The sequence below is a fragment of the Barbus barbus genome (genome assembly GCF_936440315.1).
Source record: "Barbus barbus genome assembly, chromosome: 41".
NCBI lineage: Eukaryota > Metazoa > Chordata > Actinopteri > Cypriniformes > Cyprinidae > Barbus > Barbus barbus.
Window position 1 is genome coordinate 19,002,410 of NC_136719.1, and position 16,753 is coordinate 19,019,162.

The 16,753-nt window shown below is 40.0% G+C and overlaps 1 protein-coding gene across 1 annotated transcript; it reads right to left on the minus strand.

Annotated features, from left to right (window-relative positions):
* Positions 1-5,208: 5,208 nt before the first annotated feature.
* nr4a1 (nuclear receptor subfamily 4, group A, member 1) lies at positions 5,209-10,425 on the minus strand. Its single transcript, XM_079401763.1, has 7 exons — positions 10,317-10,425; positions 7,879-8,651; positions 7,608-7,737; positions 7,308-7,471; positions 6,998-7,200; positions 6,731-6,909; positions 5,209-6,647 (listed from the first exon to the last, which is right to left on the minus strand). Exons 2-7 carry the CDS (start codon positions 8,647-8,649, stop codon positions 6,391-6,393), a joined length of 1,704 nt encoding a protein of 567 aa, XP_079257889.1. The 5' UTR covers positions 8,650-8,651; positions 10,317-10,425; the 3' UTR covers positions 5,209-6,390.
* Positions 10,426-16,753: the final 6,328 nt, after the last annotated feature.

The following is a 16,753-nucleotide window of genomic DNA, read 5'->3' on the forward strand; positions in this document are numbered from 1 at the left end:
CTTCCTCCTGTATTAGTATTCAGTCTCTGTCCCTTGCCCTCTCAACACCCCTAATTTACAACTACAGGGCCATATTATCATAGATGAAACATGACACATTTTCACACTGCATGATCGAACACATGATCCCCAATCTGGATTGGTTTAGCATGTTCGGATTGAGTCATGAGTTGAGTGTGCACAGTAAATGTTCCCTCCGCTTTATGCTCCGCTCACTATCATTCATATGGCTGCTGCACCTGTTTAGAGCATGACAAGTCGTCAACAACACTTTTTCACTGAATCTACATGGACTCACGGTTTATAAAAATAGCCCTGCTGTCTGTCCCAGAGTGAGCAAGACTGCAGGCTGAATCAGGAAAGAATTATAGTACAAATAATACAAAGTTGCTAATGCATGTTTAAGGCTAAATCCAGGAGAAGGATTTGAAAAGACGTTTGCATGCAGTGTCTTTGGATGATTTGTCAGAATTTGCTTGCACCAAACAGTGAGGCTCAAAAATTGAAAGGCTGTCGATGACTTTATATATATATATATATATATATATATATATATATATATATATATACACCTGTTAAATGGTTAGTATCTGGTTATGAGGGTCCTGCATGTGTTCATTTTGTGCCTCCTTGTTCTTGGAGTGTGGAAGAACTCAGAACAACCTCTGGGCTCTTATCCAAAACTTGCAGCTCTTCATCGAAACTTGAGCCTCCCTGTCGGTCATGTTTTATATCCCAGCATTCTCATGTTCTCAAGGCTGTCGGTGACCAGTACAGGAGGCTTATATAATAACTTTATTATTTGTAGGTGAACCAGTCTTGTTTAATTGTCACCATGGCAATGTGCTTTTCGACACCTTGTTTTGATTTTGCACCAAAAAGCTGTCTTTACCAGAGTAATCCGAACTTGGAAACTGTGGATATTTTTGTATGTTGTTTCTGGCCTTGCCCACATAACTGCTGTAATCGTAGTGATAGTGACTTTATCCAATTACTTCTTGTGGATGAGCTCTGCTATTTTTTATTAGTGCGCTGCCATGCCCTTCAGATGTTCCTATAGGCTTGCCAGACCATTTCATAACAGTTAAAAACTCTCTTTAGCAACCAAGTAACCATCAAAAACAGCCTAGCAACGCCCTAGCAATTATCTAGAGCACCTTACCTCTATCTGTCTGTCTGTCTGTCTGTCTGCCTGCCTGCCTGCCTGTCTGTCTGTCTATCTGTAGAAATCTACAGGACGACAAACATCATTGCAACAGTCCACCAATCTGGGCTATATGCTAGTCTGGCAAGGCTCAATCCTATCTTTAAGACACATGAAAACACACTTAGAATTTGCAAAAAAAAAGCACCTAAAGGACCCTCAGACTCTGAGAAACAAGATTCTCTGGTCTGATGAACCTCAATACCAAACATCATGTTTGAAGGAAGCCAGCTCTGCTCATCACCAGTAGAGTACCATCCCAGAAATAAAGTGTGCTGGTAGCAGCCTCTTGCTGTGGGGCTGTTTTTCAGTGGCAGGGACTGAGGAACTCGTCAGAGTAGATGAAAAGCTCAGTTCACCAAAACATTGAGATAGCCTTAATGAAAACCCAGTCCAGAGCATTCAGAACCTCAGACTGGGCAGAAGGTTCACCTTCCAACAGGACAATTACTCTAAACACACAGCAAGAGTGGCTTTTAGACAACTCTGTCAATGTCCTTAAGTGGCCCAACCAGAGCCTGAGCTTGAACCCAATCAAATATTTCTGGAGAAACCTGAAAATGTGCATCTGCCCCCATCCAGCCTCACAGAGCTTGAGAGGTGAAGAGGTGAGGAGAAGAATGGCAGATAATTGCCAAATGTTGATGAGCAAAGCTTGTCGCATCAAACAAAAAAGTCTCGAGACTGTAAAGGTGCTTCAGCTAAATATTTAGTTAAGTGTATGAATACTTATGCAATGTTTTTATTTCTATTTTTAATCAATTTACAAAGTTGGGACAATTCTGTTTTTGCTTTGTCAATATGTTGTACGGCGTGTAGATTGATGTGGAAAAAAGTCATTTAAAGCAGTTTAACATAAGGCAGCTATCAATCTGTCTGTCTGTCTATCTATCATCTGTCTGCAGTTTATAGGTCTTCATTTTGAATGGACTCAGTTCATAATACTACATAAGCCAGGAAAATGTGGCTCTTCCCCTCTCATCTGTCATTGTCAAATTGACAATGAAGCAGATTGAGTTACCGGACACAATGATGAGCTAAATGTATTTACCACAGGGTTTCCTCTTTTCTCTCGCTGTCTTTGCAAGGTACCCACAAGAGCTGTATGAATTATTTATTAAAATATAAACATGAATACTCCAAGTAAGCTGTTTATACAGACATGTAATTCAGCGAAGAAGAGAGTTTTAACGACAAACTATGCAAATGATTAGAAAATATAAGGTGCTGCATTGACCCACTCTCAGAAAACTCATTGTTTCTTGGGATATCCCTTTTCTAAAATGACTCACTTCATGAGGCATACTGTAATCCACTTTTGGGCCAATTTCATTGCCACCGCCCAGGTATTATGTATTATAGTTAAATTTAGAATGGCCTGGCATATTACGTAACATTTCTGCCCAGGGTCACTAATGTTGAGGATCCTTTTCAATTTAAGCCCCAAAATGCATCTGTTGGTCTGGAGAGCTGGAGGAAGGTGTCACACGAAGTCCCTGGCACTTATTCTGTCTGCTCAGTTGTACTTTCTTTGGTGATACCATCGGCTGCATACCTTGGCAGGCACAGGATATGTCAGAGCAAATTACAGTGGCCCAAAATTAGGCCATAGAATCTGGTGTCCTCTGAAGGGAGGAGGGGATATGTGACACCCTGCAGGCCTTGTGGTGTGTAGCGTGACTGTCAGCCATCAGACTCAGTGTTTTAAAGCTACCGCACAAAATTATTTAGAAATACAACTTAGGGACAAAAAGGCTCTCCGTGTTCCAAGGTAGTCTGGCTTGAGGTATCATTATAGTTGCAGGATAGGTCTGCAGGGGTAACGGTGACTCATAAACCCTATTTGTTAGAACGGGACGCAGTCAGACGATGAAGCTTCTGTACCTACAATGTCATACAATGTTGTGATGAAATTAGCTGAATGAAATCTGATGATGATTTACACACCCTCCAATAAGCTACCGTGGGACAGACAGATCCCTTTAGACGAACTGCAAATTGGCTAGTAGTCTGTTCGTTTTCATCATTACAGCAATGAGGGTTTACAGGGAGTTGCTGTATGGTTGCTGAGATGTTCATAGTGCTTTTTTACTCTGCTATTTCTTTAGTACTAACAAACTGAATGTGTTTTAAATACATAACCATGTTTATTCAGCAGAAAATCCAATTTCTTTCAATACTTTAAGTAATTATATAATCGTCCCACTTTTACCCCACCTCATAGTCGGGGGTATGTTGAAATCCCTTAGTCTAAATATGAGCAGTAAAGTAATTACACTGCTATTGTTAGGCTCATAAATCAATATAATGACGTATGTGATAATCTGATTGAAAATGGCCTGATAGTAAAAAAGAAAGACAGATCTAAATGTAGTACCACGTCAAACCGTGACATCAAGTTCAGATCTGAATCATTCACATGACACAGATTAGCCAGCTAACTGTCCATATGGAGAATGTTCAAAACCACAACTTCCCTCTAGAAAGGGAAAGCTCATCGCAGTGCAGTAACCAGATGGCATCATTATTATTCAATTACAGCTGTTATGAAAGCAATGTTGAAACCCTATATAACAAAGAAACAGATCTATAATTGAGCTATATGATAACTTGTATTTTCTTCTTTGTTTTTTGTTTTTCTTCTTTGTTTCTCTTTGCAGTATAATGAAAGTGAATGAAGACTGGAGTTGTCAAAAAAAGTGACAAAAAATAAAAGAACCATAAAATTGTCATAAATATTATCTTTATGACTGCATGCTATTTTAAGCCCTACGTTTCTTTGGCATGTTCATTTTACAGCATGTCTGATTCATAAATGACTCTTTTGAATTAGATATTGTAATGTAGCTCACAAAACAGGTCTGGATGATTTGTTGAAAAATTGGATTCACTGACTCAATACTGTCACAGGAGTTAACACAACCTACACCTAAAAATAAAGGTGCTTAAAAGGTTATACACAGTGATGCCATAGGACAGGGGTAGGCAATGTCGGTCCTGGAGTGCCGCTGTCCTGTAGAGTTTAGCTCCAACCCTAATCAAACACACTTGAACAAGCTAATCAAGGTCTTCAGAATTACTAGGGCTACAGGCAGGTGAGGTTTTTTTTTCAGGGTTGGAGCTAAACTCTGCAGGACATCGGCACTCCAACACCGACGTTGCCTACCCCTGCCATAGAAAAAACAATTTTGGTTCCACAAAGAACTATTCAGTCAAAGGTTCTTTAAAGAACCATCTCTTTCTTACCTTTTTCATAATCGGAAGAACCTTCTTTCATCACAAAGAACCTTTTGTGAAACAAAAAGATTCTTCAGATGTTAAAGGTTCTTTATGGAAGCATTTAGACAAATGTTCTTCTATGGGATTGTGAAGCACCTTTATTTTTAAGAGTGTATATTAATCAGTTTGTTGCATAAAATCATTTATTTGGCTTTCAGAAGATGCCTCATTTATAAAACGTGCATATGCACAGAAATGCTCAGTTAGATACTAAGCGGGCTTCCATGATTTCCTTGTGGCAGAGTTGAGTAATGCAGTTATTTGGAAATCTAAAGCAATTCTCAAGTGAAGGATTTGGACATTGACTGGTGCTCGTTTTTATGCAGATGACATAAATTAGGGGCCGTTTGCAGGGCAGAGATCTGAGATCATTCAGCCGCACACAATTTCGAGATCATTTGTGATTTATAGATGACTCATCTGCATGAGAGTCATACGCATGTTTTTTTGTGTGCAAATTTTCATTTCTCAGAATCACGTACGCATGTAGACGTTTTATAAATGAGGCCCACAGGATACAAGCTAGAAGTTCTAAACACTTTTTTATGTTTCAAAGAAGAAAGAAAAACAGGTTTGGAATCGTGAGCAAATGATGACAGAAACCACCCTTTAACCGTTTTTTTTTGTTCGTTTTTTTTTTATGAAAGATGCGGATCTTGCTATATCCCTTTTATTGATAAACTAAATGATGTAAAGAAATGTTTCATAGCACCCAAGATGATTTTGGTTCAAATGTCTTTTATTTAGAGAGCTGCACAAAATCAATGAAAGATAAGCAATACCTCTCATTTTATGTAAAAAAAAAAACAAAACAGAATGCCCGATTTTGATTTTGTCATTATGAGAAAAGTTACAGTCTGCAGTAGCTCTAGTCATACCTATACATCTTTAAAATACATACATACAAATATAATTACTCTAAGGTTTGACTGGTACACTAAACTAAGTCAGGAGTCTGTGATAATACTCAAAGTATTTGCATTTAAGAGGCTGTACGTGGTACATGTACAGTAGCTGCACTGGATCTCCCGTGACTTTTCAAAAACACAAGTGTCACTGGATCAGAAACATTAGACAGGTGTACCACTGTCCTCCAATGCACTCCCATCAGTCCTGTACTCAAACATAGTAAATCTCTGTTTTCAGTGTAAGCACGTTTTGGAGCATATTTATGGGAAACAGTTATCTGGCACTTGAGCGTATTTAAGGCTTTGTATGATCATTTAAGCATCCAAGTAAATGCTGTGTGTACTGCCAGTTTTGGTCCATGGCATTTCTAACTTGAAGTTGGAAGATGTTTTACTGGATTCTTGGATTCTGTCTTCTAGAATATGCAGTCTGAACATATCTGTAATACTAACAGGACTTGTTTCATCCAGAAGTCACATGCAGAGCTTTTGAGCTACTTGTTTTGAATGAATGATCTGAAATGCTACTGACTAAAGCCACCATTTCAGCTAAAATATACTAAGATTTGAATCTCCATGTCTGTTTAGAACAGGGGTAGGCAACGTCGGTCCTGGAGTGCCGATGTCCTGCAGAGTTTAGCTCCAACCCTAAAAAAACCTCACCTGCCTGTAGCCCTAGTAATTCTGAAGACCTTGATTAGCTTGTTCAGGTGTGTTTGATTAGGGTTGGCGTTAAACTCTACAGGACAGCGGCACTCCAGGACCAACGTTGCCTACCCCTGGTTTAGAGTTACCAACACGTTCAACCAAATGCATGATTCTCGTTATGTCTCTTAGTGAGTTCAATGCTGAAGACTGTGTGATAGAATGTAATCGTTCTCTGATTGCATTCCAAGAAAGCAGTAAGCGATAAAGTCCTTTGACTAGTCAAACCCTCAAATCCATCTCTTTCATCTGTTTAAGTCACTCCGATTGTCCATTTTTTAAGCCATTCTATATTCAGAATGGCAATGTGTCCATGAAGATTTTATCCACAATGGGTGGAGGTGGGACCAAGTCTTCCAGTTTAAGATAGAAGATTCGTTGGAGGCCCTGGGTGCACAGTGTTCTGAGCTCCGGAAGTTTGCCTAGGAGTCGGGACAGGTAGTTGGGCCGGGTGGCCTCAGGGGTACTTGTGGAGACGTGGTCTCTGAGACACGTGATCAGGTGGTTTTGGAGGTCTTCGATCCGTTTGGGTTCTTTCAAGCCATGTCGATCTGTTGGTCACAAGTGAAGGTTAGAGGTCTGTTTGGGATAAAACATTACATTTCTGTAGGCTGCATAGAACAAAGTCATTTACCTGTGATTATGACCAGTGTGGCAAGACAGGAGAAAGACGATACGTCCAAGTTCAAGCGGTGTAAACTCTGAGAAAACTCCATAATAGAGTCAATCCAGTCGCCAAAGCTTCGTATGCACTGCGTCCGGTGCAGAACCACACCGTTGCAGAAAATAAGTTTGTCTGTCTCAGGGTTTGACCTAAATGTAAAGAGATAAATAGATGCTTAGTTACCCCAAACAGTACTTTTATAATGCTAAATTCAGTGTCGTATGAACTGACATGTACCTGTAAGCTAGCCGAAGTATGAAGAGCTCAACAAATGCTGACTCCAGAAGAAGGTCTTGGTCCTCCTTACAGAAGGCACTGAATCCAGGGATGCTTCCAGCCCACTTCCTGATCACATCCATTGACCCTGTTAGCAGATCATAAAACTGCTGTACGTCATTGGCATCCTCCTTCTCAGACAATCCGGATACTGATTCCTGATACTAAACAATGACCAAAAATACAAAATATTAATTGACAATACTATTAAAACAGCACTATAGCTTTAAATTTTGCTGTCAGATTGTTGTGAAGTGTGTTCTGTCCTCACCTTTGAATAGTCTAGATTTCCACTGGCAGGGTTTGAGTCCATATGGGCAGTGACGAGAGAGGCGATGATGTTTACAGGCGAAGACACCGACAGTGAGTCCTGAGCAACTTTTGGCTTTGATGGCAGACGACCTCTTCTACCTTTCAGGCTGTCTGTTCTCACAACTACACAGAGGCACAATATGTACATTTATTAAAACTGCTTTTAGGGTATGTGGGTATTTTAAATTCTTTATGCATTTTGAATTCATTGATATTATGTTATTTTTTTATTTATTAATATAATACTTTTAATTCTCACCTTCTTTCACCATCCCCACAGCTAGGCACTTTTGGAAGCGACAGAACTGGCACCTGTTTCGCCGCCTTTTGTCCACTGGGCAGTCTTTGTTGGCGAGGCAAACATACTTGGCGTTTTTCTGTACTGTGCGCTACAAAATCAAAAAGGAAACCTAGTCAGTGAAATAAGCCAGATTCCCAAATCCAAAATTCTGAGGTGAGTTGACATAACATGACATTCAAACGTATAATAATTTATCAGCAAGACAAGTACAGTACGCTCACGCTCTCACCTTGAAAAAGCCTTTGCATCCTTCACAAGTGCGCACCCCGTAATGCTGACAGGAAGCGTTGTCTCCGCACACTGCACAGCGCCCTTCGTTTCCTGTGGGGCTCCTTACTTTAGGAGACAGGTGTCCGTCCATCAGTCCTGAGCCATCCCGACTGCCCTGCTCCAGGCTAAAGGGAAGTGGAGAACCGTGTTGCTGGGACTGGGAAAAGGGATCCTGATCTGGGAGTTGTGGCTGCAGGTGTCCCAGTGGAGAAAGCTCGTCGTGTCCAAACGTGAAGAAAGAGGCGGTCTGGTTCAGAGGCTTCTCTGAACCCCAGCAGCCCTCATTGGGGGAACAGGGCCCGAAGGTGCTGTCCCAGGCAGACATGGGCTGGAATCCCGGGGTAGAGGGTGACGGCGCAGATGCTGGACTTCCAAAGCAGTTTGACCCACCTGAAGAGGACAATGTCTCGTCTAGGTAGCTAAAAGCGAATGTGCCTGGGTAACAGCCGTACACCTGGAGGTCATCCAGCTTGAACGAGTCCTGCCCGGAGGTGCCACCCAGACAGGAAGAAGCAGCGCCTGTGGCGATCTGGCATGAGTAGGTATCAAACTCCCCAACGTAGCCTCCGACCAGAGAGGTGATGCTGGGCAGGGAGGGTGTGGAGAGCTGGTCCCGCTGGTCAGTCACATCCATGGCCAACCTGGAGGTGAAGTCAGGATTCAAAAACTCTGAGCTGAAGAGGGAGCTCTCATAGGTCTGGACTCCATGTTGACTTTGAACACAGGTCATTTCTGTAGAACAGAACCACAACATCTACTTTTCAATATTGTAGATATTGCTACTGAAACGTCAAACGCCTCAAGAGTTGAATAACGCCATCCTAACCTATACCTAGATAGACTTACTCGACGGCCAGCAAGTAGACACAGTTCTCTGAAGTGCCTTTGAGATTTCTGAGAAAACTTAGAAAGCCGTCTGGCTGGAAAGGGCAGCCATGCTTATTGTGTTACCACATTAAGGACGTCAGACGAACATGACACGTGGGTTGCCTCACTAAGAGGGCGTGTGTATTTGCAAGTGTGAGTGGGCGGTGTATGTATATGGAACTTTTTTAAGATAGACTCAAATTTCCCCTGCAAACTTAGACATTGTGTTCCAGAAGGTAAGTGATAAGATAAATTAAGAAAGAAAAAAAAAACTACAGATAGAGAAAAAGTGCTTACATTCAATCATTCTACATTCTAACCACATGGATTCAATCTTTAGACCGGCAATGGAAATATTTGGAAAACGTGCCACTATTAACAAGTTTTAAAAGAGTAATTCTGCAGAAAGTAATGAGCTTGATAAATGCATAAGATAATTATGGCTCTACAGTTTGACAGACATTCATGACCTTGCACCCAGAGCAAGGTGAGAACATGGCAGCTGATGATCATTTGACCCCTAAACATTTCATTGCCTCTATGTGGACTAATACACAAGTGCATTAGATATGTTTCTTAAAGTCAAAAATGTCTAGGTGGTGTAACTGTCTGACAAGTGTAATAAATAAAAACGTTTTGTTTAAAAAAATAAATGCTGGTCATAAGTAGTTTAGCATAATATTTTATAATTATTTGTTTAAAAATAATCACTGAAACAATTTTGTTTTAGAATAGTATTCATATAGCGAAAAACCTGTCAGTGTGGCATAACCAACATGCAGGAAGCCAAATCATTTTGTTTACAAAATAATAATAATAAAAGTAAACAAATAAGCAGACAGAACCCCCTTCAGACCCTGAGTGTCAAGGTCATTACTGTTATTATTTTTTTCACATCGTTTGTGTGTGTACACTGAAGGCTACACCACTTGATATTTTTAGAGTAGCCTAAATCAAAATGTGTAGTAAATTAACGTTTTTATATGAATATACATTATTTGTCTTTTACCTATGTGAACCGTTTAGTATATCAATGTATCATACAAAAAGCCTAAGTACAGTCAGGTTGAAAAGGAGAGTGTATGCAGATAAGTAGTTGGCTGTTGCGCGAGCACCTGTTGCATCGAGGCGCGTGCAGAAGCGCACCACTCACTGTAACATACACACACCCTCTCAGTCTATTTTTATTTCGTATCTTCTGACATTCAAGTCTTTTTACATTTAATATATGATAAATTCCAGAAGCCAACTCATTCTGTGGATTCAACTCAATCTAGATATGCGCTAGGCTGTTTGTTTCTGAATAACTCGCGCGCTCCACGTAGCAAAGAATACAAAATACATCAAATTAGCAATATCTCAAAATTAGACCTCAACAGCACGAATGTTTCCATTTATAAACACGCACACCTACTTTGAATAACTGTGAACTCTTCTGCTGTTCGTATGTTATTTGAAAGAACCATAAAACGGAAAGAAAGGTGTTCACTGACTTATTAAATATATTAAATGACAAAAATATTCACGTACCTGAAAATGTGTTGTGGTGAGGGACCTATAAGTGTCCGTATTCCAAGTGATGGATAAGCATGTATAAACGTCCCCGGCCACGACAAGACTGTTTTCTCAAATTTCTGTGAGCGAGCAGATATATAGTGACTACTTTATTGTGCCGTTACGTCAAAGGTGCATCCTCTCGAGGCGTTCCACTGGCAAATATGGCCATGCAGGGGCGGAGATCTTCGGCAAATCTTTCCGGCTGCCGACCAATCAGAGCGCTCGCAGTCAAAAGACATGACGCACACACGGGATTCCATTGACGCAAACAATCCGCACGTTTATTGTTCTAATTATAGCAGCGTACTGCTGTGCAACTGGTTGAATTTAGTTAAAAATAGTGAGGAGAAGACACAAATAACTAGCAGATAAGCAAAGAAGAGCATCAGAAAGAGTAAAAAAACACAGCTTTTTAAAAAACATTTCAAACAAGATTCATTAAGTTCATTAAATTAAATTAAAGTATTTTTTTAGCTAATTTAGGTGGCATATATACATATATTTATTGTTAGAAAATAATAAAAAAATATATATTACATAAGGTAAATGCATTGTTTTGATTCGACTTATTTTTTTTTAATTTCCCTTAAATTCTCATTTATTATTGCTACCGCATGAGACAGTTTCCTCCTAAAGAAAACCACAAAGAGCCCACGAGGAGAGGGAAGGGCTACACCTGCACAGCCTGAACGTGTCAAAACATGAAAGTGTTAGAAGAAAAAATAAAAACGGAAGTGTGTGCTGTCTGAGTGCTACAATACAGGGTGTGCGAGGGATCGACAGTGCCAGTAAATGCCACGTTTCTTGTGCCATGCGGTGATTCTCATGCTGGGAATGAAAATCAAGCATAACTTCGTCACAAATAATATTTTATCCAAATAAAACTTCGGACTGTAAGATTTAAAAAATATTTTTGTGAACCTATTTTTCAAAGCACATTTTAAAATTGCACTCTGTTTATCACAAATAAAAAGTATGTAGTGAAATATTAACAATTGGAAATAAGGAAATATTGAAAAATACAACTATTCTGAATATTTGAAGAGACTATGGTGGTTATGGCCCTGCCTGCCATATCTGTTCATCTATAAGGTCAAAAATCTGACCTTATGTGTGTCACACCACCATTTAACTTTCACTTGCAGAATGAATTCACATGACAAAAGATAAAGAAAAAAGCTTTACTGATCTCCATCATCTTAGGTTGATATTCTGATCATTAGTAACTCTTCACAAATGTAAAAACATCCTGTCTCTGCATGTAGCATGCTAGGTGTAAATATTCATACTAGTAAACAATTGTACTCTAATTGGCTACATTTTAGGTGCAATAAACCAAAACAGCCAACCATGAATTTCTGAAGGTGAGATGTTTGTGCTGCTATTTTAAAGAGCATGTCCTGGTCCAGATATGCTTGCCGAATGGGCTGCTACGTGTTGATAGAAGCAGTCCATATCAGTTGTTTCTCACATAGGACTTTCACACCTGAGACAGACAGTTTCCTCTGCCACATCGGCAAGTATAACCTTTCAGTAAAACTCACTGAACGAGTGCTGGCAGCCAAGTACATGAAATGCAGGCCGCTGACACAGTATCCAGTTTAGGTATTTAAAAACGAGGACATCAGGTCTTCAAAAGAATTCAGAATAGGCCAGCATGTGGCCTGTGCTTGACCTGGGATCAAATGTGACCCTGGACCACAAAACCAGTCACAAGGGTCAATTTCTTTAAATATAAAATTGCTTTCCATTGATGTATGGTTTGTTAGGATAGGACAATATTTGGCTGAGATGCAGCTATTTAAAAATCTGGAATCTGAGGGGTCTTTAAATTTGTCCAAATGAAGTTCTTAGCAATGCACATTACTAATCAAAAATTAAGTTTTGATATATTTATGGTAGGAAATTTACTAAATATCTTCATGGAACATGATCTTTACTTAATATCCTAATGATTTTTGGTATAAAAGAAAAATTGATCATTTTGACCCATACAATGTATTATTTGCTATTGCTACAAATATACCCATGCTACTTATGATTGGTTTTGTGGTTCAGGGTCACATATTATCAACATAAGCTGAAAGTGTAACTATTATGTTTGTCTTCCAGTTTAGGTATTTCATAAGTAGACAAAGCACAATAAAAACATTTTCAGAATTTATTTATTCTCAGTTATGCATGCATGATTTATCTTTTTTATTTTAAGATTGAATCTCTTGTCCACGTCACATTTCACTCCAAAATAAACAAATACCCTAATATGCATAAATAATATGAAGCCTATTTGCAAATATATATATATATATATATATATATTAAAACATTTAAATCATAAAGGCAATGCAACAAATAATCATTATTCACTTTTTTTTTCTTTTTTTGTAGTTTAAGACGTAGGCCTACATCACATTACAGTCATGCATGAATTATAATTGACAAAATCAAATTTTATTTTTGTATTTCTTTCTTTTTATTTGGTGGTTAAATGGCATATTTATTGCATATTCTTGGTAGGTTGCAGTCTTAAACACGCTTTATCGGTGTTTGCTGACATTCTCCGTGTTTTTGCCAATTTCCATCTCGCAGTCTGTGTAAGTTACGCAGAATTGGCTTTACCTCCTCTTTCCGCCGTTATCACGAGTTGGCATCTTTTCTCCTGATCAAAGACTTTTGCTCACGAGCCTGTTATTTCTCAAGGCAGCCGCGGAATCTCCTTCGTTCTTCCACCTGTGATGCGCGGACAGGAGCGGGAGCCGTGCCATCGATCTCAGTGTAGATTCGCTCTTCTTCTTTTGACTTTGCGGTCGGAGAAAAGAAAGGATGTGTCTTGTCTCAGTCACAGAGACCAAAAAGAGGAAGCTTCGTCAATGACGTCATGACGCGCTTCGGCTGAAGTAGCAGGAATCCCTCCCGCGCGCGCTGATATGGGGAAGCCCAGCCGAATACAGCAGAAGCGTCTGTTGCTAAATGACGCGACAGTTTTCCATTACGGCGTCCATTTACTTCGTGCCATAAGCCGGATCACGAGCTTAATTACTTTTAAAATAAACCTTTTAGGGACTGATGATAAGGCAAACGAGCACCGAAGGACAGTTACAGTTCAATTATCTTACAGCTGCTGAGCTGTTGGCATATAGGTTGAGCTGAACTTGTCACGAGGGGCGGGATAGGAAAAAGACGAAGAGGAAGTGGTCACAAGACCATGAGAAAAACATTGTGCTGACACGCAGAAAGCGATCAGATCGGAACAGGTGTTACGAGAAAATAAATAAATAAAATAAATACAAAGGCCAAAAATATATACATTTCAAATGAGTAAGTAATATCTCAGAACCCCACCACAAGACACGAAATAATAACAATTTCGAAAAACACTCTCTTGGTCATGTGAAATGTTAGTCACATTGAGCTGTTTTACGTAAAATTAAAGCTTTTTCTGGGCGGAAAAAGTGGCGATGCAAGTGGACATTTTGGGTGCTGTTGTACTTGTCTAACATTTTCAAAACCATGGACATTAGGGGATTTGTCCTCCCTAACCACTTCCACTGTTCTGGCAAGACTTTCCATTAGTTTTTGGAATGCTGCTGTGGGGATTGCACGCACTGAGACACAAGAACATCAGTGAAGTCAGGTGCTGATGTTGGGTAATGGGTCTGGCTTGATATCTGCGTTCAGATTCATCCCAAAGGTGTTCAGTGGGGTTCAGGTTTGGCCTTTGTGGAGGCCAGTCAAGCTCTACTGCATCAGACCCTACAGGAGGATCCTAAGGAGATTATATAATAGACTTTATTCAACTGTTAGCATTGGGTGTAGAGGAAAAACCCTAACCTTTTAATTATATGGGGTTGTCCACATACTTTTAGCCATGTGGTGTATTTATGTTATTCGTTTCTTTAGGTTTAAATCTTTTTTTCTAATGGACAAAATATGTGAACGTTTAAAAAAAAAAATCATAGTTATTTTTAACATATTCTTCTATATACATATTTTTTCTCTGTTGTAAAAAGATTTTATAAAACTGTGGAATGTCGTCATTCTTTTTGATGTTTCAAATGTGTCTCACATTTCACTCAGTAAAAAAAAAAAAGAAACTTAAAATAACTTATTCAGTAGAGGGATTGCTTGGTCCTTTCAACAGAATGTGCACTTGCATTAGCTGGATAATATATACACACATATATATATATATATATATATATATATATATATATATATATATATATATATATATATATATACACATATACACACAGTATCTCACAGAAGTGAGTACACCCCTCACATTTTTGTAAATATTTTATTATATCTTTTCATGTGACAACACTGAAGAAATGACACTTTGCTACAATGTAAAGTAGTGAGTGTACAGCTTGTGTAACAGTGTAAATTTGCTGTCCCCTCAAAATAACTCAACACACAGCCATTAATGTCTAAACCGCTGGCCACAAAAATGAGTACACCCCTAAGTGAAAATGTCCAAATTGGACCCAATTAGCCATTTTCTCTCCCCAGTGTCATGTGACTCCTTAGTGTTACAAGGTCTCAGGTGTGAATGGGGAGCAGGTGTGTTAAATTGGGTGTTATCGCTCTCTCTCTCTCTCATACTGGTCACTGGAAGTTCAGCATGGCACCTCATGCCAAAGAACTCTCTGAGGATCTGAAAAAAGGAATTGTTGCTCTATATAAAGATGGCATAGGCTATAAGAAGATTGCCAAGACCCTGAACCTGAGCGGCAGCACGATGGCCAAGACCATACAGCAGTTTAACAGGACAGGTTCCACTCAGAACAGGCCTCGCCATGGTCGACCAAAGAAGTTGAGTGCATTTGCTCAGCGTCATATCCAGAGGTTGTGTTTGGGAAATAGATATATGAGTGCTACCAGCATTGCTGCAGAGGTTGAAGGGGTGGGGGGTCAGCCTGTCAGTGCTCAGACCATACGCCGCACACTGCATCAAAATTGGTCTACATGGCTGTCGTCCCAGAAGGAAGCCTCTTCTAAAGATGATGCACAAGAAAGTCCGCAAACAGTTTGCTGAAGACAAGCAGACGAAGGACATGGATTACTGGAACCATGTCCTGTGGTCTGATGAGACCAAGATAAACTTATTTGGTTCAGATGGTGTCAAGCGTGTGTAAAGGCAAACCAGGTGAGGAGTACAAAGACAAGTGTGTCTTGCCTACAGTCAAGCATGGTGGTGGGAGTGTCATGGTCTGGGGCTGCATGAGTGCTGCCGGCACTGGGGAGCTACAGTTCATTGAGGGAACCATGAATGCCAACATGTACTGTGACATACAGAAGCAGAGACTGGGCCGCAGGGCAGTATTCCAACATGATAACGACCCCAAACACACCTCCAAGACGACTACTGCAGGGTAAAGGTGATGGACTGGCCAAGCATGTCTCCAGACCTAAACCCTATTGATGAAGTGACATTCAGCCAAGTATGGTGACCCATACTCGGAATTCGTGCTCTGCATTTAACCCATCCAACGTGCACACACACAGCAGTGAACACACACACACCGTGAACACACACCCGGAGCAGCGGGCAGCCATTTATGCTGCGGCGCCCGGGGAGCAGTTGGGGGTTCGGTGCCTTGGGCACCTCAGTCGTGGTATTGAGGGTGGAGAGAGCGCTGGACATTCACTCCCCCCACCTACAATTCCTGCCGGCCGGAGACTCGAACCCGCAACCTTCGGATTACAAGTCCGACTCTCTAACCATTAGGCCACGACTTCCCCTGATCATCTGTGGGGCATCCTCAAACGGAAAGTGGAGGAGTGCAAGGTCTCTAACATCCACCAGCTGCGTGATGTCATCATGGAGGAGTGGAAGAGGACTCCAGTGGCAACCTGTGAAGCTCTGGTGAACTTCATGCCCAAGAGGGTTAAGGCAGTGCTGGAAAATAATGGTGGCCACACAAAATATTGACACTTTTGGCCCAATTTGGACATTTTCACTTAGGGGTGTACTCACTTTTGTGGCCAGCGTTTTAGACATTAATGGCTGTGTGTTGAGTTATTTTGAGGGGACAGCAAATTTACACTGTTATACAAGCTGTAATTTCTTCAGTGTTGTCACATGAAAAGATATTATGTATTATGGTTTCCACAAAAATATAAAGCAGCACATGTCTTCTAAAATATTTCTTGAGCAAATCAGCATAATAGAATGATTTCTATCATATGACTCTAAAGACTGGAGTAATGGCTGCTCAAAATTCAGCATTTCCATTACCCGAATAAATTACATTTTTAATATATCAAAATGGAAAACAACTATTTTTAAATCATAATAATATTTTACAATATTATTGTTTTAACTTTTTTATTCATTTATTTTTACTTGTGTCTAACAGAGAGACAGAAGGCCCTAGGCTCGTTTTTACCATTGCTCTCAATCA

What these genes read in the sequence shown, in the direction of transcription:
- nr4a1 (XM_079401763.1), bottom strand. Translation starts at nt 8,649, where the DNA reads ATGACCTGTGTTCAAAGTCAACATGGAGTCCAGACCTATGAGAGCTCC. An exon ending in ATACTTCGGCTAGCTTACAG is followed by an intron (nt 6,910 to 6,997) that starts GTACATGTCAGT and finishes CTTTACATTTAG; the next exon opens with GTCAAACCCTGAGACAGACA. An exon ending in CACACTGGTCATAATCACAG is followed by an intron (nt 6,648 to 6,730) that starts GTAAATGACTTT and finishes TGTGACCAACAG; the next exon opens with ATCGACATGGCTTGAAAGAA.